General features: G+C 28.6%; 2 protein-coding genes across 2 annotated transcripts; both read left to right on the plus strand.

Moving 5' to 3' along the window:
* On the plus strand, positions 1–6,167 carry LOC114173234 (receptor kinase-like protein Xa21). The gene is made up of 3 exons (XM_085669579.1): positions 1–375; positions 5,285–5,652; positions 5,933–6,167. The coding sequence occupies exons 1-3, from the start codon at positions 120–122 to the stop codon at positions 5,951–5,953; spliced, it is 645 nt and encodes a 214-aa protein (XP_085525705.1). The 5' UTR covers positions 1–119; the 3' UTR covers positions 5,954–6,167.
* Positions 6,168–13,198: 7,031 nt separating this feature from the next.
* LOC114173161 (uncharacterized) lies at positions 13,199–16,935 on the plus strand. The gene is made up of 3 exons (XM_028057408.2): positions 13,199–15,902; positions 16,013–16,380; positions 16,690–16,935. The coding sequence occupies exons 1-3, from the start codon at positions 13,205–13,207 to the stop codon at positions 16,705–16,707; spliced, it is 3,084 nt and encodes a 1,027-aa protein (XP_027913209.2). The 5' UTR covers positions 13,199–13,204; the 3' UTR covers positions 16,708–16,935.
* Positions 16,936–24,897: the final 7,962 nt, after the last annotated feature.

Genomic DNA, 24,897 nt, shown 5'->3' on the forward strand with positions numbered 1-24,897 from the left:
AAAGCTGCATCCACCATTATGTCCTGTCAAAGCCACCAAACAAGCAAAGCATCACTCACTCCGATTAATTGCAATTATAGTAAGTGCAGTTGCTTCTCTTCTCATATTGTTGGTTATTCATGAGAAGATTGAGCCTTCATCAACGATTAAACATCACAATTGATGTTGCTTCTGCATTGCATTATCTTCACCATGAGTGCGAACAATTGATCATTCACTGTGATATAAAACCAAGCAATGTTCTTCTTAATGATAGCATGGTTGCACATGTGAGTGATTTTGGTATATCAAGACTTTTGTCAACTTTAAATCACACCATTTCTGGGCAAACAAGTACAAATGGAATAAAGGGTACAGTTGGTTATGCTCCTCCGGGTATTGTTTTCAGTTTTTAATCATTATTGTTTCTCTAAATTTTCACTTTGTTTTTGTATACTTGTTATTTATTGATAGTATTTTGAGGTTGTGAAAGGGATAGTTGAAGGGATAGAGAAAATGTGTAGATAGTAGAGTGTGAAAGTAGTAGTTGGAGAAGTGTATTTGTTGTTGAGAGTAGTTGTATTGGATGTTGTGTTAGTTGTTCTTCATATTACAAATGGTAGGATACATGGGGTATTTATAGACCCATAGATTATTCTAGAAACTTCTAGCTAGAACTTGAGCAAATAGTTCTAGATTTTTCTACATAGAGAATGATCTTGACTTTTCTTTCTATCCTAAGCTTTTCTCCAATACTCTAGAAGTTTCATTACATTTCAATAACTCTATCTTAGATTTTTCTAGATTGTTCTAGAATTTGCATTATACTTTAATACTCCTCCAAGCATAGCGCGTAGTAGTTCAAATCTTGGTCTTGGTAAGGCCTTTGTGAAGATATCTGCAATTTGATCTTCTGTCGGGCAGTACTTAAGTCGTATCTTCATATTTGTTTCCGCTTCTCTGATGAAGTGGTATTTAATTGCTATGTGTTTTGTTCTACTATGATGTATTGGGTTCTTCGTCATTGCGATAGCTAATTTATTATCACAGTTGATTGTAGTAGGTCCACTTTGTTTCTCTCCCATATCTTTGAATATCTTTCGAAGCCATATAGCTTGACTTGTTGCTTCAGCAGCAGCCACATATTCTGCTTCAGCTGTTGATTGTGCAACAGTTGCTTGCTTCTTTGATGCCCAAGAGAATATTCTCGATCCAAGCGAGAAAGCATAGCCTGAGGTGCTCTTCATGTCATCTATTGATCCCGCCCAATCACTATCGGTGTAGCCAATGATCCTTGAGTTAGTCATGATTTTGTACCATATTCCAAACTCCTTTGTGCCTTGTAGATATCTTAAAATTCTTTTCCCTACTCCATAATGAATCTGACTTGGCTTTTGCATGAATCTTGATAGAAGACTTGTGGCATACATAATGTCTGGTCTTATGGCTGTGAGATATAAGAGACTTCCAATCAAACTTCTATAGCGTGATGCATCTGTTTCTTGTGCTCCATCATCTTTTTGTAGTTTCTCATTTTCCACCAATGGAGTAGCGACAGGTTTACAATCATACATCTTGAACTTCTTCAATAGGGCTTCAATATATTTCTTTTGAGAGATAAATATGCCGTCTTCTTGTTGTTTCACCTCTATACCGAGGAAATAGTTCATCAGCCCAAGGTCGGTCATCTCAAATGTCTTCATCATGTCTTCTTTAAATTCTTTCATCATCTCCAAATTATTTCCTGTATAGATAAGATCATCGACATATAAGGAGACAATGAGGTGATACTGACCTTGTGCTTTAATATATAGTGTTGGCTCACTTTTGCTCCTCCTGAATCCTTGATCGATGAAGTATTGATCAATCTTGCTATACCATGCTCGAGGAGCTTGCTTCAAGCCGTATAAGGCTTTTTTTAGTCTTAGTACTTTGCCTTCATTGCCTTTATTGATGAAGCCTTGAGGTTGTTCAACATAAATCTCTTCTTCGAGCACTCCATTTAGGAAGGCTGATTTGACATCTAGTTGATAGATGTTCCATCCTTTTTGTGCTGCTAGGGCTATTAGAGCTCTTATTGTATCTAGTCGTGCGACTGGAGCAAATGTCTCATTGTAGTCGATTCCTGGTTGTTGTGAGTATCCTTTTGCGACCAATCTGGCCTTGTGCTTTTGTATAGTTCCATCAGGATTGAGCTTTGTTTTATATACCCATTTCACTCCAATGATGTCTTTTCCTTGAGGACAGTTTACGAGCTCCCAAGTGTTATTCTTCTCAATCATTTTAACCTCTTCTTCCATAGCCTTGACCCATATTTCTTGCTTTGATGCTTCCTCATAGCAGTTAGGCTCAATCATGGCCATATTGCAGGTTTCGTATATGTCTACCAAAGATCTTACTCGTCTTGGAGTGGACTCTAGTGAAGAATCTTCTAATGGAGGTGGAGAAGGCGTACCTGAAGCTTCTGCATCTTCTTGAATTTCTTCTTGATATTGTTGCATAGGAACTAAAGTGGTGCTTTTAACAACTTTTTCTTCTTCCCAATTCCAAGAAGCATTTTCATCAATTTCAACATCTCGACTAATGACGAGCTTTTTTGTTTGTAGGTTGTAAACTCGATAGCCTTTTGATTGTGTGCTATATCCCAAGAATATTCCTCGTATAGTCTTGTCTTCAAGCTTGTGCCTCCTTTGATCAGGAACATGTATGTAGCAGATAGATCCAAATACTTGTAGGTGTTTGGCTGATGGCTTTCTTCCACTCCAAGCTTCAATAGGAGTCTTGTCTTTGACTGCCTTAGTTGGACATCTGTTTAAAATGTAAACTGCAGTGTAGACTGCTTCAGCCCAAAAAGTGTTAGGCATACCTTTCTCTTTTAGCATTGATCTTGCCATCTCCATGATTGTGCAATTTTTTCTTTCTGATACACCGTTTTGTTGTGGAGTATATGCGACTGTGAGTTGTCTCTCTATGCCTTCATCTTCGCAGAATTTGTCAAACTCGCGAGATGTATACTCCTTTCCACGATCACTTCTAAGTACTTTTATTTGTTTTTCACTTTGCTTCTCAACAAGGGCCTTGAATTTCTTGAATATTCCAAAGACTTCTGACTTTGCCTTTAAGAAATAAACCCATGTCATTCTAGAGAAGTCATCAATGAAGAGGATGAAGTACCTGTTGTTGTGATGTGAAGGCGTCCTCATTGGTCCACAAACATCAGTATGGATCAACTCTAGTAAGTCTTTTGCTCTCCATGCTTTGTCGGTCGAGAATGGTAATCGATGTTGTTTACCAAGGAGACATCCTTCGCATGATTCATTATTCTCTTTTAAGCATGGAAGATCTCTCATCATGTTTTTCTTATATAGAAGCTTTAAGGCATATGTGTTGAAGTGGCCAAATCTCCTATGCCAAAACCACGAGTCATCAACTTCTGCCTTCATGGCAATATTAGTTCCAGGTTTGAAGCTTATGGGAAAGCTTCTATTTCTCTTCTCCATTTTTACTTGGCCAATTTCTGTCTTTCTACTGTCATAAATTTTGCATGTATCTTTCTCAAAGTGGAGAGAATATCCATTCTCCATCATTTGACCAATACTTAAAAGATTCTCTTTAAGATTGGGAACCAATAAAACATCCTTGATGAATTTCATACCTTTCTTTGTCTCCACCATGACAGTTCCTTTGCCTTGAGACTCCACTATGGTACCGTTTCCTAGTCGAACTTTGACATTGACAGATTTATCAATGTCTTTGAAGATGCTTTGATCTTTGGCCATGTGATTGCTGCATCCACTATCCAAGTACCAACTTTCTCCTCCGTTAGGAGATTCTTGATTGGCATAAAATAAGCGTTGCTCCTGATTATGTTCTTTAGCAAAGTTTGCTTGATGCTTATTTTTATTACGACAATACTTCTCTACGTGGCCAAATTTCTTGCAATATTGACATTGAGGTTTTCCATGATACCAACAATCTTTTTTCATGTGACTTGTCTTTTTACATATGCCACATGGGGGATATTTTCCTTGACGAGTCATAGGGAAGCTTCTAGAATTTTCTTTATTTCTAGAAATTTCTCCTCTACTTTTATTTCCTTCATATTCTTTATTCTGAGACCGTAATTTTAGTTTTGATTGAAAGGCATTTTCGACTGAGTCTTCTTCATGCCTTTTCAATCTTTGTTCATAAGCTTCAAGAGAGCCCATTAGTTGTGTTACTGACAATGTGGCCAAATCTTTTGTTTGTTCAATCGCAGTTACGATTGCATCATATTTTTGGGGAATAGAAATTAAAATTTTCTCAACGATTTTTTTGTCAAGAATAGTTTCCCCATAGGCTCTCATCTGACTAACTATTTCCTTTATTCTAGAATAGTAGTCTTTAATGGTCTCAGATTCTTTCATTCTTATTAATTCAAACTCTGGTCTTAGGGAATGAAGTTTAACATTGCGTACCTCATCACTTCCTTGAAACTCTTCTTGTATTGTGTTCCAAGCTTGCTTTGCGTTTGTGGCACCTATTATTCTCGGAAAGATAGTGTCATCAACTGCTTGTTGAAGAGCAAATAAAGCCCTTGAATCCTTCTGTTTGTTTTCCTTCAACTCCTTCTTCTGAGCTGCAGTAAGAGTGGAAGTGTCTTCTGGAATAGTGAATCCCTCTTCTATAATGTCCCATAAGTCTTGGGAGCGAAAGAATGTCTTCATTTTGACACTCCAAAAATCATAATTTTCTCCTATGAAAATAGGTACTGGAATTGATGATGTTTGATTGGTAGTGGCCATAGGTTGAGAAAATATTTTGGAAGTAGTATAGAATGGAGTTCTAATTTTTTTTGAAGTAGTTGAAAAGTTTATCTACGCCCAGTAGATGACCGAACGTAGCTCTGGTACCACTGATAGTATTTTGAGGTTGTGAAAGGGATAGTTGAAGGGATAGAGAAAATGTGTAGATAGTAGAGTGTGAAAGTAGTAGTTGGAGAAGTGTATTTGTTGTTGAGAGTAGTTGTATTGGATGTTGTGTTAATTGTTCTTCATATTACAAATGGTAGGATACATGGGGTATTTATAGACCCATAGATTATTCTAGAAACTTCTAGCTAGAACTTGAGCAAATAGTTCTAGATTTTTCTACATAGAGAATGTTCTTGACTTTTCTTTCTATCCTAAGCTTTTCTCCAATACTCTAGAAGTTTCATTACATTTCAATAACTCTATCTTAGATTTTTCTAGATTGTTCTAGAATTTGCATTATACTTTAATATTTATCATTATTATTTATTTCCAATTTTCTGTATATATTTTAGAGTATGGAGAGAGGTACAAGGTGTCAACTTACGGTGACGTGTATAGTTTTGGAATTCTTATATTGGAAATGCTGAGCGGAAGAAGACCTACAGATGAAATGTTTAAAGATGGTCAAAATCTTCGTAACTTTGTTGCAATTTCATTTCCTAACAATCTTTTGCAGATTTTGGACCCAAGAATCATTTCAGAGTATGAAGCAACTGCAGTGGAGGGAAACTATTGTAATCTTAATGCAGAGGCTGAAAAGTGTGTAGTTTCGCTTTTCAGAATCGGACTTGCTTGCTCTGTGGAATCACCAAAAGAAAGAGTGAAGTTGGTTGACGTTATCAGAGAACTTAATCAAATCAGCAAGGTTTCTTCTTTACTGGTGAGCAAAGGGTTATACTAAACTCTTTCCGTATAATTACTGGACACAAAATAGTTATTACATTAAAAAATAATTTTGCGTTTCAATAAAATAATTATGATCTCTTTTTATAAATGATTTCGCAAGTAGAATGAAGTTTTCCTTTTCAAAATTAGGTATAAGCTAAATAAGTTTTATATTTTTAGTATATAACTAACTTTAATTTTTTTTCATTACCGTAGATGAAATAAAATTTAAAAATAACTAATTCTACAAATTTAATGAAATTATTGGATTTCAGGAGATGACAATCGAGGATTAAAGTTGAAATCAAATTCTATATGATGATAGAGACAAGTTGCTGGATAATTGTGAATAAAGTTAAATCGAGGGCAAAATTGTCTGGTAACTTGCCTGAGTTTGTATTCATCCAAATAAATCTGTTTATTATCCATGCAACGTTATCATGCACTTTAACAAATGCAATGTTCCATGCACTCAATATACTTATTGTGCTTTTATATTTTTATTTCCAACACGAGTCGTGATTTTTCAAATTACTGGAATTTCTAATAAAACATAATTGAGAATTATAATGATAATATGTGTACCATAAATTCAACGTGGACTTCGTGAACTGAGACAATTGCTTCCTACGTCAAATCCAATTTGTCCTCCCATCCCACAAAGTTTCCGAAAATAATTTTCCATAAAAGGAGCGGATGGTTGATTTGCGGAGAAAATAAACTCGAAATTATTTATTGTATTCCAAAGTTAAATGCTGCAAAATAATAGGATGTACGGAAGCAAATATAAGATGCAGGAAGTAACTGTTCTGTATTAGTTGTACTGAACTTTATGTATGTTATATATATATATATATATATATATATATATATATATATATATATATATATATATATATATATATAATTTAAGTAATATATTTAATCAAATAAAAGTTTAAAATTTGTTATTTCAATAAAAGGATAATAATGAGATGGAATAAGAGCAAATATAATATGTTTATCGAATATAACACGTATCTGATATGTCGATACGTTTATTTTTAAAAATAATAAAATACGATATGTGATATATGCATATTGAAATATGTACAATAATTCTTGAAAACATGATAACTATATGAATGTTATTGGGTGAATCCAAATTAAAACCATATGAATTAAAATTGTTAAAATTAAAAATTCTAAATAATTGTCAAGAGAAAAATACTATTACTTTATAGATTTGATATTTTATTGATAAAAATATGAATGTCAGTGTATTAATCTAAATTAAAATTATATGTATTAAAGTTGTTAACATGAAAAAATATAAATTATTGTCATCATAAAAGTATTATTATTTTATAGATTAAATATTTCATTGATAAATATTGACAAAGTATTGTAAAATATCAAACACATATAGGTGTCAAACACAAATATATAACCTAAATTAAAATATCGGTACATCGTATAAAAAGTTTAATTTATACGTATGTTTTCATTTCCAAAACAAAAATTCATATTTATTCTTACTAGGTATGAAATTTATGTTTAGTCCTTGTCCACTATAGATTACATATACATTTATATATGTGCTAATTTACTAGGTTTATTCTCTAAATATTAATTAAGTAATTTTCTTAAAAAATTTAAAATTATAAGAAAAAATATAATATTATGAAATATTAACCGTCAATAATACATATTCTTTTCTTCAACGTTAACTTTAAAAATATTAGAATTACATTAATATTAAAATAAACTATCAAATAACAACTACAAATGGAACTACAAATGTGATTGTAAGAAATAGTAAACATTTACACATAATTTATATTTTATAAGTACATCATCTATTATTTTTTTCAAAAGTTGAGGAAGCGGTGAATCTTTAATAAATATTTTTGGGTTGTTAATTTCTTTTTAAACTATATAAAAGTTTTGAAGAAAAAATTGGATCACACACAAAGAATAATAAACTAAGATGTGCATGATTAAACACTCTAAATTATTAGTTTAGCATTTCACATTATAAGAAACAATAAATAAATATTAAAGTGAAACATAAAATATCGAAATGTGTATCCTAAAAATAATTTAATTTGATAAAATTAAAATCAGTGTTTCCTAAAATGCTTTATATCACTTGAATAAGGGTGGAAAAAAATGTATAATTATTGATTTGGTATTCCAATTTTTTGAGTTGGTTCAATTTAATCTTCAAATCTTTGAAAGGTTCAACTTGGTCTCCGAAATTTTTTATAGGTTCAATTTGGTACCCTTATTTTTTAAAATGGTTCAATTTAGTACCTTTCAATACATTTTAGTCAACGTCGTTTGTAGACGGGTGAGAGCTATCACTGTGTAATAGAAATATGTATGAAGTTGTTAATTGGATTGGTTTATTTGTTTATTTTCTTTGTTGATGTTTCCTTGATCAAGTGTATTCATTATGATACGAAAATGATCCACTTTAAAAAATAAAAGTATCAAATTGAACTTTCTAAAAATTTAAAGACCAAATTAAAAAAACTAAAAAAATTGGAGATTAAATCAATAATTATACCAAAAACTATAACTAAAGTTGTAATGAGAAGAAAACTACTTTGAGAATTTAAGTAACTTGACGAATATAAAATGAGTCGAACAAATTGAGAGAGAAACTAAAAAAGTGAAGTAAATAAAACAATGACCAAACAAGGCATTGAAAATAAATTTTTTAGGTTACATAATTAAAAAAAATCCATTTAGAAGAATAGGTTTTGTTCGTTGGACAAGTGTGTGGATTGTTGGGTGAACTTTGTAAAACTTAGAATTTATGTTTTATGCAAAAGCATTATTTGCTTAGAAAAATTGTCACTTGATGGACAAACAAGACTAATAAATTGATGCTTATCTAAGGAGCAGAAAAAGTACTAAAAACCTTACTGAAAACAACAACCATTTGGTAGCTTCTAATAAACCTTTCTCCAATGTCTTTAACTTGAGTGGAAGTTCTTAAGAACCATGGTAGTGAAGAATTAATACACTAACCATTTATAATTAGGAGCGTTAAATTGAGTCAAACCCAAACTATACTCATACACTATAACTTATTATACTTAGTTCGATTCAACTTATCTTTTAGTGAATAAAATATTTTGTACTCACTCACCTCGAATTGTTGGATTAGTTGATTAATTCACTTAAAAAATATTTTTTTTTTCAATTTATTTTATATATGTAATACATTATAACGAAAGAAACTTGACTTATTATTTTATAATAGTATAATAAAAAATATTCATCTATTTTATTAAATATTATTATAAAAAAATTGAGATGTCAACCTACATAATTTAACAAACAAATTAATTAAATATTCAAACTATTCAAAAATTATGAAATATTATTATAATTATTAGGAGCCTCACTATTATAATTAATAAAAAAACACAGTATTTACTTTTTTATCGCAGTAAAAAATAATAAAACTAATAATAATAATTTTTTATTATAGTTATAAAATTAAATATAAATAACTTTTATAATTTAATTATAAAGAGTTTTTATTTATTTTTTAGATAATTTTTTAATTAAAAAATTATTAAATTTATAAAAAATGTCAAATTGAGAAAATCGTTAAATTTAAAAATAAAGGTTATTTGAAGAGTAAAATCAGTAAAATAAAGATTTTAATTTAAAAAAATTATTGAAATGATAAAACTGAAAAGAAAATGTGGACAAAAAAATGTATTGTTATATATATATATATATATATATATATATATATATATATATATATATATATATTAAACATTCGTTTAAGTCTTTATTTTAATTTTGGAAGTTTGATGCGAATTTTATTAGGATACGGATTTATAAAATTTTATGAGACATATTACAATATGAAATATTATGGGTCATATAATTACAATATCAACTATTATGAGTGTCAGAAATTTGTAGGGATAAGGATTGTAAAAATATGAGAGATATGAGTATAAGAGATATGTTACAGTTGTCATGATATATTATTCATATGAGTGATTAGTTAAATCAAGCAAAGGGTGTGTTCTTCACCCTTTATTTAAAATTTATTTTTTGAATTTTTTATACAAAATTATTTATTAAATTGTCATACTTAATTTCATTTAACATTTTTTCCTTTGATAGATAATAAGTCTAATCTATTTAAATTTTTTTAGACATTGTTGACATCAAAATTGTTAACATTAAGTTATATATCTATTTGGAAAAGAATATAATCTTTTTATGTAATTAAAAATGTCAATTGGTTTATCATTTTCCAAACCTATTATTTTTTTAAGATATTTAATTATAAAAAAAAATCAAATTCATCACTATCCAACAAATTATCATGTTTTAAAGATTTTTCAAAAGCATTTTTCTTTCAAAAATGTACAATGAAATGACTTTAATTTTTTTAACACTACATAAAAAGCAAAAAAATATCTTCACATATTTTAAATTGTTCAAATTTACTCTGAAGTAATTTCTTTATCTACAAATATACAAGAACTAATACAAATGATTCTTGAAGAGATTTTACAATTTCATTCTCAATACTTTCATCAAATTATTTATTTTGCGTGTAATGCATTTTTTACATAACTTAAGTTCTTCTCAATAGGATAATAAGTCCTTTTTCCCCTAAATTTGGATTATCTTTCTACAGAAAATCCAACTTTGAATTATGCTCCAATTAATCTATTATCTACCGAAAGACTAACCCCTAATCTAATTAATAGTTTTGTAGAAAAAAATTGAATTTCTCATCAAAATATATGCAAAAAAAAAAACTCTTGAAACTCGTAAATAAAAAAGTACCGAAAAATAAAACTGGACAAAAAAAACGCATTTCTAATTTTAGTACAAATCGAAAACAGAATAAAAACTACAACAACACAAATAAAAAGAAAAAACATATTAACCAGAAATGGTGATGAAAAATTGGTACACACGGACAATATTAGATTGAAGGAATATAATCTATCAGGACCTTAAAAAATGACTCTTACAAGAGAATAAAGTAAGGAGAGACAAGAATAGTCACAAAGAGATAAAAAGATAAAATAAAAAAAAAATAGAATTATAAGATAATAAAAATAACTAAGCATTCTCTACGTACACAAAATTATAATTTATTAAATAAAGGCTTTAACTCATTAATTATCAATTTTAATACCAAAACAAATTATCATCCACTAATAATAATTTAATTAAATTTTATAATCAAACATAAACTTATATATTATAATTAATGAAATATAGCTATATTACTAATAAAATATTCTTTTGTTGTCTTTTCTATCTCAAACATAATTTTATAATTAATAACAGAGTAGTAAATTTTTTTAGACCTTATTCTGTTTGCAGCCTAAAGCGAGTGACATTCACTTGTTTTACCCTTGAGCCGATCTTATATAATATTTTTTAGAATAGCGTAATGTAATGTTTAGCGTGTGAATTAATAAAAATTAAGATTTCTAAAAATAAATCAGTACAATCAGATAAGGAATAAAAGTTTAGAGAACATCTCTCTTGAAGACACAAGAGATGAAAACACTTCTTATGAAACACATAGAGGATGGTAAAAGTTATCGCTTTACCCACACTAGATTTTTCAAAGCAGCCTTCTTGTATTAGTTACAAAGCATTTTAAAAGTGTTTCGTTTATTTTATAAGATTATTAGATGGTGTATTAATTCTTTTATAGATTGCTTTTGGGTAAGTGAAATGACTGATACAAATTTTGTCTTTCCTAATTTAATCGGAGAATACATCAAAAGTCTTATTCAACTATTTAAGTTTTAAATATGAGAAGAGTAATTTTTGAATAATAACATAATTAATGGTAAGATTTATTTTCTAATTACTTTAAATAATCTAATTAACATTTATAAATGAATTGAATTAGTAGAAAGGAAGAAACATGTATATAGAAAGATAGAAAACAATGAAATGAGTCAACTTGTTATTGGACCGATTTAGCTGTGCCCTTTCCAATTTCCATCATGTGTAAATCTAATGAACTGAACCACTTCAGAAGCTTGTAATTGGTCACCCAGGAGAAGAAACTTGAAGCATAAGCAAAGAGCCAAACATAGAAAATCTCATCTTTTCCACAATAAAAGATGAGGCAGGGTTATTCCACAGGGATGTTTCGGTAATTCCACTCATTCCTTCGTTCCACCGTCGCTTTCGACTGTCACACACTGAACTCTCTTCTTCGTTTTCACACCATTTTAGTTCCATTCCACTTCTGAAATCTGGTCTTTGTACTTTATACTAAATTGGGTAGAGTTGAGCAGTGTCATTGGGTGTGAATGGAAACTGGGTCGTTGAACTCGGAATCATTGAACAGAAATGTGGGCATGAGTGTGAGGGGTGGCAATGGGAAGAAACAAGGTGGAGTAGCAGGGAAAGTGAAGCCTTTTGTATCACAAAATGAGCACAACCCGAGAGAGTTAGTCTCAGGTGAACTGAAATAGAATAAAGTTGGTAGTTAGTATAGTACCCGTTTAATGGTGTTGGATACTTAATATATTAGTCGTTAGCATAACCCGAGAAAGTTAGTCTAAGGTGGACTGAAATAGAATAAAGTTGGTAGTTAGTATAGTACCCGTTCAATGGTGTTGGAGAGTTAATATATTAGTCGTTAGATAATTAATGTACTAATTTTTGGATAGTTATTGTATTAGTTGTTTATAATCGTCAGAAGTACAACGATAAAAATTATAAGTATACAAGTTATATTGATGATGACGTGAATAAAAACAAAAGTAAATTAATTTTCCATCCAAGAACTTTTTTTGTTTTTTAACATTACGATGGAGGACGAAGCCGGATTGAAATATAATATAATCTCGTGGAGCTAATAAATAAAAAGAGTTGTGACCAATTAATAGTTATAGCTTTTGTTTGAGTGCTAAGCATTTGATACTGGTAACATAATTGCTGAGATTATTAATGTGGCGTCAATTAAAAATGTGACAAAAGTTATTAGTATTTCTTTTATGTTTTACACATTTTTATTTGTTTCTGTATTTTGTTTTATAATCACTTTTTATTTGCTCTGTGTTATATTTATTTTCATCTATTTTTATATCATTTTTCTCAAGACTTAAATTCTAAAGTCTATAAAAGAGATCCCCAAAGACTTTTTATTTTATTTTATATTTCTCTCATACTTTCTTTTTGTGAGTTGGTCTTTGGGTAGGTACAAGTCTTGTATTTCAATATAAAAGTGAAAATAAATGTAGAAACAACAGAAATAGAAATATCCAGTTTAGCTATGTCTTCGTCACTGTATTATTAAATCATTGTCCGTCCCTTTAATCATTATGCTTCCTTTTATTTTTTCCTTTAAAGTAGAGCTACCTATAATGTAGGACAAAACTTTTGTGATATTGCATAAATTAAGTTGACGTGGTGTTTATTGTTCATTGGTTACTTGACTTGACATGAAAAACATGTCACCACATTCGATTACCGAATTCTATATAACTTACATAAGAACACATACACCATCATCTACTAGCTTCCACTTCTTAATCAAAATGAAGTATTTTTGTCGTACACTACTTACATTTTGGTCTATACTCATTCATCTTTTCTCTCTCTCTATATTGAAATCAATATGGTTTACTCCAAACATCACTGTCTTTGCATCAGGAAATGAAACAGAGCATTTGGCATTGCTGAAGTTCAAGGAATCCATATCCAATGATCCAAGTAGAATCATGCTTTCTTGGAATACTTCTACGCACTTCTGTAACTGGCATGGAATCACGTGCAATTCTGTGCTTCAAAGAGTTACAGAGTTGAATTTGAAAGGATACAAGTTGAAGGGATTCATATCTCCATATGTAGGCAATCTATCTCACATGACATATTTCAACATTGGAAATAACAGCTTCTACGGAGAAATCCCCCAAGAAATAGGTAAGTTGTCAAAACTCCAGTACCTTTCTGTTGCAAATAACTTATTGTTGGAAGGAAAATTTCCTTCAAACTTGACTGCTTGCACTGGCCTCAAAATCTTGTACCTATATGGGAACAATCTTACTGGTGAAATACCAGTAGAAATTCTCTCACTTCAGAAGCTTCAACAACTAATCCTTTGGAAGAACAATTTTTCTGGAAGAATCCCATCCTTCATGGGGAATCTTTCATCCTTAATCTATCTCTCCCTAGGTGTTAACAACTTTAATGAAAACATTCCACATGAAATTTGTCGTCTCAAACGATTGACATATCTATCATTAGACATCAACAAATTGACCGGAATATTTCCTTCTTGTCTTTATAATATGTCATCTCTTACTGTATTCTCTGCGAACCAAAATCAACTTAACGGTTCTTTGCCATCCAACATGTTCCACACCCTCTCCAATCTCCAAGAGCTTTATATTGATGGGAATCAAATCTCAGGACCAATCCCATCTTCCATAGCAAATGCATCCACCCTTTCAATACTTGGTATGGATGATAACAATATTTATGGGCAAGTTCCAAGTATGGGGAAGCAAAGACATCTTAAATCTCTAACTTTAAGTATAAACAATCTAGGTGACAATTCACCAAATGATTTGGAGTTTTTAAAATCATTGACAAACTGTAGTGAGTTACAAGTGTTGTCTTTGGCTTACAATAATTTTGGAGGTCGTTTGCCAAATTCTTTGGGCAATTTATCCACCAAACTCAGTGAATTGTATCTCGGGGGCAATCAAATATCAGGAGATATTCCAGCCACATGTGGAAATCTAATTAGCTTAATTCTTTTTACTATGGAACGAAATCTCATTCATGGAATTATTCCAACAACTTTTGCGAAGCTACAGAAGTTGCAAGTGTTGGACCTAAGAGGAAACAAATTGTCAAGCTTAGGAACCTTCATAGGCAATCTCAGTCGACTGTATTATTTGGACGTGGCAGAAAACATGTTAGAAGGAAGTATTCCTCCAAGTCTAGGAAATTGCCGAAATTTGCAACATTTAGTCCTTCTCCAGAACAACCTCACGGGAACCATACCATTACAGGTTTTTAATCTTTCATCTTTAGCTGATGTATTTTCATTATCAAAAAACTTGTTGAGTGGCAATATACCAGAAGAAGTGGGCAACCTGAAAAATCTCAACTCGCTATATTTGTATGAGAATCGTTTGTCCGGTCACATTCCAGAAACTATTGGAGAATGCATAATGTTGGAGCAACTCTATTTGCATGGGAACTCTCTACAAGGAAGCATCCCTTCTTCTTTGGCATCACTCAGAGGTCTTCAAAGTTTAGACCTCTCGCGAAACCTCTTGTCTGGATCGATTCCTAGTGTTCTGCAGAGCATTTCTTTGTTGCAATATTTCAATGTTTCATTTAACATGTTGGATGGCGAGGTACCCACTAAAGGCATATTTAGTAATGCAAGTGGAATAATTGTGACCGGAAATAGTAATCTTTGTGGAGGTATTTCAAAGCTGCATTTACCATTATGTCCTGTCAAAGCCACCAAACAAGCAAAGCATCACTCACTCCGATTAATAGCAATTATAGTAAGTGTAGTTGCTTCTCTTCTCATATTGTTGGTTATTCTAACAATCTACTGGATGAGGAAAAGGAGTAATAAACCATCTTTGGATTCACCAACAATAGACCAACTGCCTAAAGTTTCATACCAAAGCCTATACAATGGAACAAATGGGTTCTCATCTTCAAACTTGATCGGATCTGGAAGCTTTAGCTCTATGTATAAAGGAACTCTTGAGCAAGAAGACAAGATTGTTGCCATAAAGGTCCTAAACCTTCAAAAGAAAGGAGCTGACAAAAGTTTCATTGTTGAATGCAATGCACTTAAAAATATTAGACACAGAAATCTGGTTCCGACTTTGACTTGTTGCTCTAGCACAGATTACAAAGGTCAAGAATTTAAAGCTCTAATATTTGAGTATATGACAAATGGAAGCCTAGAACAGTGGATTCATCCTGCGACACCAAGTGCACAACACATGAGAAGCTTGAGCCTTCATCAACGATTAAACATCACAGTTGATGTTGCTTCTGCATTGCATTATCTTCACCACGAGTGTGAACAACTGATCATTCACTGTGATATAAAACCAAGCAATGTTCTTCTTAATGATAGCATGGTTGCGCATGTGGGTGATTTTGGTATATCAAGACTTTTGTCAACTGTCAATCACACCGCTTCTGGGCAAACAAGTACAAATGGAATAAAGGGTACAATTGGTTATGCTCCTCCGGGTATTGTTTTCAGTTTTTAATCATTATTGTTTCTCTAAATTTTCACTTTGTTTTTGTATACTTGTTATTTATCAGTATTATCTATTGACAATTTTCTGTATATATTGTAGAGTATGGAGAGAGATACAAGGTGTCAACTTACGGTGACGTGTATAGTTTTGGAATTCTTATATTGGAAATGCTGAGCGGAAGAAGACCTACAGATGAAATGTTTAAAGATGGTCAAAATCTTCGTAACTTTGTTGCAATTTCATTTCCTGACAATCTTTTGCAGATTTTGGATCCAAGAATCATTTCAGAGTATGAAGCAACTACAGTGGAGGGAAACTGTTGTAATCTTAATGCAGAGGCTGAAAAGTGTGTAGTTTCGCTTTTCAGAATCGGACTTGCTTGCTCTGTGGAATCACCAAAAGAAAGAATGAATTTGGTTGACGTTATCAGAGAGCTCAATCAAATCACCAAGGTTTCTTCTTTACTGGTGAGCAAAAGAGTTATACTAAACTCTTCCCGTATAATTATTGGAGACAAAATAGTTATTACATTCAAAGATTATTTTGTGTTGCTTTAAAATAATTATGATATCTTTTTATAAGTAGAATGAAGTTTTCCTTTTCAAAATTCGTAAGTAGAATGAAGTTTTCCTTTTCAAAATTCGTTATTAGCTTAAATAAGTTTTACATTTTTAGTATATAACTAACTTTTGTTTTCTTCCATTACCATCTTGTCATATATGAAAAGAAAATTTAAAAATATCTACTACAAATTTAATGAAATTATTGGATTTCAGGAGATGACAATCGAGTAGGATTAAAGTTGAAATCAAATTCTACATGATGATGGAGACAGATTGCTGGATAATTGCGAATAAAGTTAGACCGAGGGTAAAATTGTCTGCTAATTTGCCTGAGATGTTATATTCATTTAAATAAATTAGTTTATTATCAATGCAACATTCTCATGAACTTTAACAAATGTAATGTTCCATGCACTCAATATACTTATTGTGCTTTTATATTTTTATTTCCTACATGACTCGTGATTTTTCAAATTACTGGAATTTCTAATAAAAATAATTGAGAATGATAATGATAATATGCATAAATTCAATGGGAACTTCCCGAACTGAGACAATTGCTTCCTACACCAAAATCCAATTTCTCCTCCCATCCCATCATAAAGTTTCTGAAAATAATTGTCCATAAAAGGAGCGGATGATTGATTTGTGGAGAAAATAAACTCAAAAATATTTACTGTATTCCAAAGTTAAATTCTGCAAAATAATAGGATGTACGGAAGAAAATATAACATGCAGGAAGTAACTGTTCTATAGTGATGCCATGTTATTAGTTTTAGTGAACTTTATGTTATATATATATATATATATATATATATATATATATATATATATATATATATATATATATATATATATAATTATTTAAGTAATATTTTAATTGAATAACAGTTTAAAATTTGTTACTTCAAGAGAACGATAATAATGAAATGAAATCAGGGCAAGTTTAATTATACATTTTTTTTTTTGAAATAAAAATTAATATTTATTCTTACTAGGTATGAAATTTATGGTTAGTTCTTATTCACGTTAGATTATAGAAACATTGATATGTCTGCTACATTCACTCGGTGTACTTCTAAATATTAATTAAATAATTTTCTTGAAAAAGTTAAAATTGTAAAAAAATTATAATATTATCAAATATTTACCGTCAATAATATAATTTTTTCTTGAATATTAACTCTAAAAGGATTAGAATTACATTAATATTAAAATAAACTATCAAATAACAACTACAAATCTGATTGCAAAAAATAGTAAACAGTCACACAATTGATATTTTATAAGTAAAACATCTTTTTTTTTCAAATGTTTAGAGGAAGCGGTGAATCTTTAATAGATAATTTTTGGGTGTTAATTTCTTTTTATAATATAAAAGTTTTGAAGAAAACTTGGATCACAGACAAAGAATATTTCTATCAACATTGAAGGATAGATCTTTGGAGATTTAAGAGTTGAATCATTCAAGGAGGATGAAAGATTCTATATCGAAATAAGAGCTATTGAAATTAAATTAAAATAATAACCAAAGAAAAAAAGAAAAGTTAAAATTTTTACGTTACTAATAAACTAAGATGTACATAATTAAACACTCTAAATTAAAATGAAACATAAAATATCAAAACGTGTATCTAAAAACAATTTAATTTGAAAAAAATAAAGTCTGTATTTCCTAAAATGCTACGCCTCATTTGAATAAGGTCATAAAAAAAATATAGATTATGATGAGAAAAAAACTACTCTGAAAATTTAAGTAACTTGACCAATATAAAATGAGTTAAACAAATTGAGAGGGGAAATGAAAAAAAAAAATAGTGAAGTATATAAAACAAGGTTTAATTAATCGTAAGGTGCCCAGTTTGGTACTAGAGTCTCAAATTGGTACCCGCTTTTAAAAAAGTGTCAATTGCATCTCAACTTTTGAAAATTGCTTCAATTAGGTCCCTCTCAGACAGAGTTGACTAACACCGTTAGTCAACGTGCCACGTGTCAATCTGTGGTTTTTTTGATTTTTTTTAAATTTTTTTTTTTTTAACTTTTAAATTTTTTTTTCAAATTTTTTTTAAAAAAAATTAAAAATGCCACGTGTCAAGTCCCTGTGTGTGACACGTGGCATTGTTAGTGCCACGTGGCATTGTAATGCCACGTGTCAGTGTCACTATCAGATGTCATTGTGATGATTTCGATTTAGTCCCCATTTATGTTTTTTCGTTTCAATTTAGTATCTACTTATATGTATTTGATTCAATTTTGACCTAATAATTTTTAATAATTAAAATATTTTTTAATAAAATTAAAAGTAATTAAGTATAAAAGTTTATAAAAAATTAAGTATTTGATATTTATATTAAAATTTAGTGGTAAAAGTCATTTTAGTACTTATAAATAGCATAACATTCATACAAATAATAAATTTGGTCTGAAATTGAGAGAAACATTATAAATATTAGTACTTAATTTTGTAAAAATATTTATACTTAATTATTTTTAATCTTATAAAAAATGGATTACAAACATATTTTAATTATTAAAAAAAAAATTGGGACAAAATTGAATCAGATACACATACTTAGGTACTAAATTGAAACAAAAAGACATATGTGGGGACCAAATCGAAATCAACACAATGACATCTAATAGTGACACTGACACGTGGCATTACAATGCAACGTGGCACTGACAATGCCACGTGTCACACACAGTGACTTGACACGTGGCATTTTTAATTTTTTTAAAAAAAAATTTAAAAACAAAATTTTAAAATTTTAAAAAAAAATTAAATTTTTTTTAAAAAAAATCAAAAAAACCACAGATTGACACGTGGCACGTTGACTAACGGTGTTAGTCAACTCTGTCTGAAAGGGACCTAATTGAAGCAATTTTCAAAAGTTGGGATGCAATTGACACTTTTTTAAAAGCGGGTACCAATTTGACACTCTAGTACCAAACTGGGTACCTTCCGATTAATTAAACCTAAAAACCAAACAAAATATTGAAAATAAATTTTCTAGGTTACATAATTAAAAATTCCATTTAGCAGGATAGGTTTTATTGGTTGTGCAAGTGTGTGAATTGTTGGGTGAACTTTGTAAAACTCAGAATTTATGTTTTATGCAAAAGCATGATTTGCTTAGCAAAATTGGCACCTGATGGACAAACAAGACCACTAAATTGACGTTTACCTGAGGAGAAGAAAAAGTACTAAAAACCTTACCAAAAATAATACCATTTGGTTCAACTCGACTTATTCATTTTTTAATGAATAAAACTTTTTTTTGACTAACTTAAAAGATATTTTATTTTTTAATTTATTTTATATATTTATTATATTATAAAGAAAAAAAAACTAACTTGACTTACTATTTTATATAATAATACAATCAAAATGTTCATCTATTTTATTAAATATTATTATAAATATAATATTAAAAGTTTAAGGGTCAATCTACCTGATTTAACAAAAAGATGAATTAAATTCCAAATTATTTAATCATTATCGAACATTATTATATTATTTAAAAGTATGAAACTTTTAGCATACATTCTAAGAAATAAATAATTATAATAAAAAATTAATAAAAAATTATTTTTGGTGAATTATACGTGTCAACACACCTTCAACTTATTTAAAATCGGTTTAATTAACAAATTATATTTGACCCACATTTAAAAACACTAATTTTTTTAACACAACCTGAGTCAAAGATACTCTAAGTTACGTTCACTCCCAAATTGAAACTCATTAACTCTTTTGCACTATGTGACCAGACTATTTTTGATGGTGAAAGGAAACATATCACTCTGATTTCAATTTGCCCAGAAAAATAGTGAGTATAAATTTAAAAAACAATACTCTTTTGGTCAAGATAAATCTCTCTCTTTATCTTTTTATCATGATAAGTCTTTATCATAATAGCTTTTATAGCTTTTTTATGAGCATTTAGTCTCATCTCTTTACCATAAGTCATCGGCTGAATAAATATGTAATTATAACTAATTTATAATTCTTTTGAATAAACAATCCCAATTATTATTATTATTAGTACTCATGACTAATGTGATAATAGTGACACAATCATGATAATAGTAGATGAAATATTAGAGATGAGATTAGGGATGTGAACGGGTCGAGTAAGGTACGGGTAGTAACTTTTCTATACCTTATCTGTTGGATAAATATTTGTCTTGTATCCGTACTTATATTCGTTCGGGTATTTATTATGCGGGTACATGCACATTTTTTTAATATCTACGGATATTTACGGGTACCGCAGGTATTTACAAAAGAAATATTTAATATTTAACAAAAAAATTTAACTATAAATTCAAATAAAAATACAATGCACAACTTTATAACTTTCAAACAAAGTGAAAATAATAACTAGTGATGGATGACAGTTTACAAATAAATGAAGATTTTTTAAAAGAAATAGATAAAAAATAACTCATTCAAGATTAACGTGTTAATATTTTAATATTTTTTTAATTTAAATTAAAGTATAAGAGGTACGAGTTCATGAATACAAATACTATGATATCCGTACCCATTCCATTAATATGCGGATATAAAAAATATCCATACTCATTATCTATGTATATCATTTTTAATATTCATAATATTTATTTCCTGTTATAAATTTTATCCCTGAATACCTTAAGATATGGATTTTTTTTAGCATCTTTACTTGCGATGATAATTATGTATACCCTATTTGTACTGAATATTCATTAACATGAATATCATGATGATCATTAATATCATCGTTATTATCACTATTTTACGATAATAGTAATAGTGACTAAAGGTGCATATTTTTACAGACTTATTTTTAAGTTGGGTTAAATAAATGTTAAAACATTTAATATAATTATTTTGTTTAAATTCTTAGATATTTGGAGATTAATTTTAATTTTAGAGTAATCATTATGTATGACTTGTTTTAACAAGAATTCTCCTATCTCACATTTGTAAATAGAAGAATTAGTCCTTTTTATTATGATTTATAAAGTGCCTTTTTATTATGATTTATAAAGTGCCTTGAAAAAGATTAATGATTTTTTTATAAATATACAGGGAAAATTACAATAAAAATAAACATAGAAGCAATAGTGAAACAATAATTATTAATATTACTGTTAAAATATTTATTAATGTTAATATTTAAAAAAAATATTATTATAGTTATTAAGAGCCTCACTATTATAATTAGTAAAAAAACACATAACGCATGTGTATTTACTTTTTTATCGCAGTAAAAAATAATAAAATTAATAATAATTTTTTTTATTGTAGTTATCAAATTAAATATAAATAAATTATGTAATTTAATTATAAAGAGTTTATATTTATTTTTTAGATAATTTTTTAATTAAAAAATTATTAAATTTATAAAAAATGTCAAATTGAGAAAATCGTTAAATTTAAAAATAAAGGTTATTTGAAGAGTAAAATTAGTAAAATAATGATTTTAATTTAAAAAACTTTTATTTGAATGATAAAACTGAAAAGAAAATATGGACACCAACAAAATGTATTGTTTTATATATAGGTATATAGATTATTATTAACAATAATTCATCTTATATAATATAACGATGGAGTGTTAAAAAAAAGTAAAAAAAATGAGATATTTTATTTAAAATTTATGTTTTTATTTTTCAATACAAAATTATTTATTAAACTGTCATACTTAATTTCATTTAACATTTTTTCTTTGATAAATAATAAAACTAATCCATTTAATTTTTATTTGAGACATTGTTAATATCGAAATTGTTAACATTAAGTTATATATGCATTTGAAAAAGAATATAATTTTTTTATACAATTAAAAATGTCAATTGGTTTATCATTTTCCAAATCTATTATTTTTCTTAAGATATTTAATTATAAAAAAATCAAATCCAAAACTATTTAACAAATTATCATGTTTTAAAGATTTTTCAAAAGCATTTTTCTTTAAAAAATGTACAATCAAGTGACTTTAATTTTTTTAACACTACATAAAAAACAAAAATATATCTTCATATGTTTTAAATTGTTCAAATTTACTTTGAAGTAATTTCTTTATCTACAAATATACAAAAAGTAACCAATTATAAACAATTCTTGAAGAGATTTTACAATTTCATTATCAATGCTTTCATCAAATTGTTTTTTTTTTTTGCGTCTAATACATTTTTCACATAACTTAAGTTCTTTTCAACTCGATAGTGAGTTTTTTCCCACTAAATTTGGATGATCTTTCTACAAATAAACCTAATTTTGAATTATGTTCCAACTAATCTATTATCTACCGAAAGACTAACTCCTAATCTAACTAATAATTTTGTAGAAAAAATTCAATTCCTCATCAAAATATATACAAAAAAAACTCTTGAAACTCGTAAATCGAAAAATACCAAAAAACAAAACTATGCAAAAAAAAAACGCATTTCTAATTGTAGTACAATTCCAAAACAGAATAAAAACTACAACAACATAAATAGAAAGAAAAAAACATATTAACCAGAAATGATGATAAAAAATTTGTACACACCGAGAATATGAGATTGAAAGAATGTAATATATCAAGACCTTAAAAAATGACTCTTACAATAGAATAAAGTAAGGAGAGACAATAAAAGTCACAAAGAGATAAAAAGATAAAAGAAGAAAATAAAATTATAAGATAATATAAAAATAACTAATCATTCTCTACATAACAAAATTATAATTTACTAAATAAAGGTTTTAACTCATTAATTATCATTTTAGTACCATTTAAAATCATCATACACTAATAATAATTTAATTAAATTTTATAATCAAACATAAACTTAGAAACTATAATTAATGTAATATAGCTATATTACTAATAAAATATTCTTTTGAGGCTTTTTTTTTATCTCAAGCATGATTTTATAATTAATTTAATAGAGATATGTTAGTACAAAAAATGTTTTTTGAGACTTTTTTCCTTAAAAGTAATTTTATAATTAATTGATTAATAGGGAAATATTAGTAGTAAAAGTTTTTTTTTTTTTGCCTTATTCTGTTTGAGGCCTAAAGCGAATGACCTTTACTTGTTTTATCCTTAAGCCGACCTTCTATAATATTTCTTAGAATGGCGCAATGTAATGTTTAGCATGTGGACAAAAATCAAGGGGAGTTTAATTAGTTTATTAATAAAAGTTAAAATTTCTAAAAATAAATTAGTGCAATCAGATAAGGAATAAAAGTTTAAAGAACATCTCTCTTGAAGACACACGAGATGAAAACACTTCTTATGAAACACATAGAAGATGGTTAGCTTTCCTAGCAACAACAACACTTAATCCCCCAATAACCCACTTTGGTCAGCTCTATCTACACTAGATTTTTCAAAACTGAACTCACTCAATGAAAGTTATCGCTCTACCCATACTAGATTTTCTAAGGCTCCTTTCTTAAAAACACTTAGAGAGTTCTTTAGCAATCACAACACTCAACTTCTAATATTCTGAAAGGTGTATTCGAAAGTAGAAAAGAGTTTTATAAGTAGAAGTTCGAAAATTAGATCAAGAAACTAAAAAAATAAGTTTCAACTACCAGTAATAATTGATTATCACTTATGATAATCAATTATTCCATAGTAGTTTTCTAAAAAACAATATTTTTTGTTGATAATTGATTATTCTAGTAACATTTATGAAAACTGAAGAAAACATAATATATTATCTAAGTGATAATCGATTATCAAAATATATTTTTTGAAAAAATAAAACGTTCCGAGAAGAATTAAGTGTTGATTGCAGTTTCATGACATTTCTAAGGTTACTTACACTACTAAATACAATACAAACTTATTACAAAAGGAATAATTAAACATTCTTCCAATATTTACTTTAGGTTCCTTGCGATTGTCATCGTCAAAATCATCAAAACCGTTGAACTCAACTCTTCATGTTTTTTTCCAACAATATTTTCATTTTTAGTTTTAGAGTGATTATTATTTTCTTCACATTTTCACACAAAGAATATTATCAAGAAATTATTTTTAAACTATTTCTTGTATTAGTTATAAAGCATTTTAAAAGTGTTTCGTTTATTTTATAAGATTATTAGATGGTGTATTAATTCTTTTCTAGATTGTTTTTGGGTAAGTGAAATGAATGATACAAATTTTGTCTTTCCTAATTTAATCGGAGAATACATCAAAAGTCTTATTCAACTATTTAAGTTTTAAATATGAGAAGAGTAATTTTGGAATAATAACATAACTAATGGTAAGATTTATTTTCTAATTACTTTAAATAATATAATTAACATTTATAAATAAATTGAATTAGCAATTAGGATAGGATAGAAAGGAAGAAAAGTATATAGAAAGATAGAAAACAATGAAATGAGTCAACTTGTTATTGGACCGATTTAGCTGTGCCCTTTCCAATTTCCAT

This window comes from Vigna unguiculata, chromosome 2 (genome assembly GCF_037176805.1).
Source record: "Vigna unguiculata cultivar grain cowpea cultivar isolate G323 ecotype 2 chromosome 2, ASM3717680v1, whole genome shotgun sequence".
NCBI classification, from domain to species: domain Eukaryota; kingdom Viridiplantae; phylum Streptophyta; class Magnoliopsida; order Fabales; family Fabaceae; genus Vigna; species Vigna unguiculata.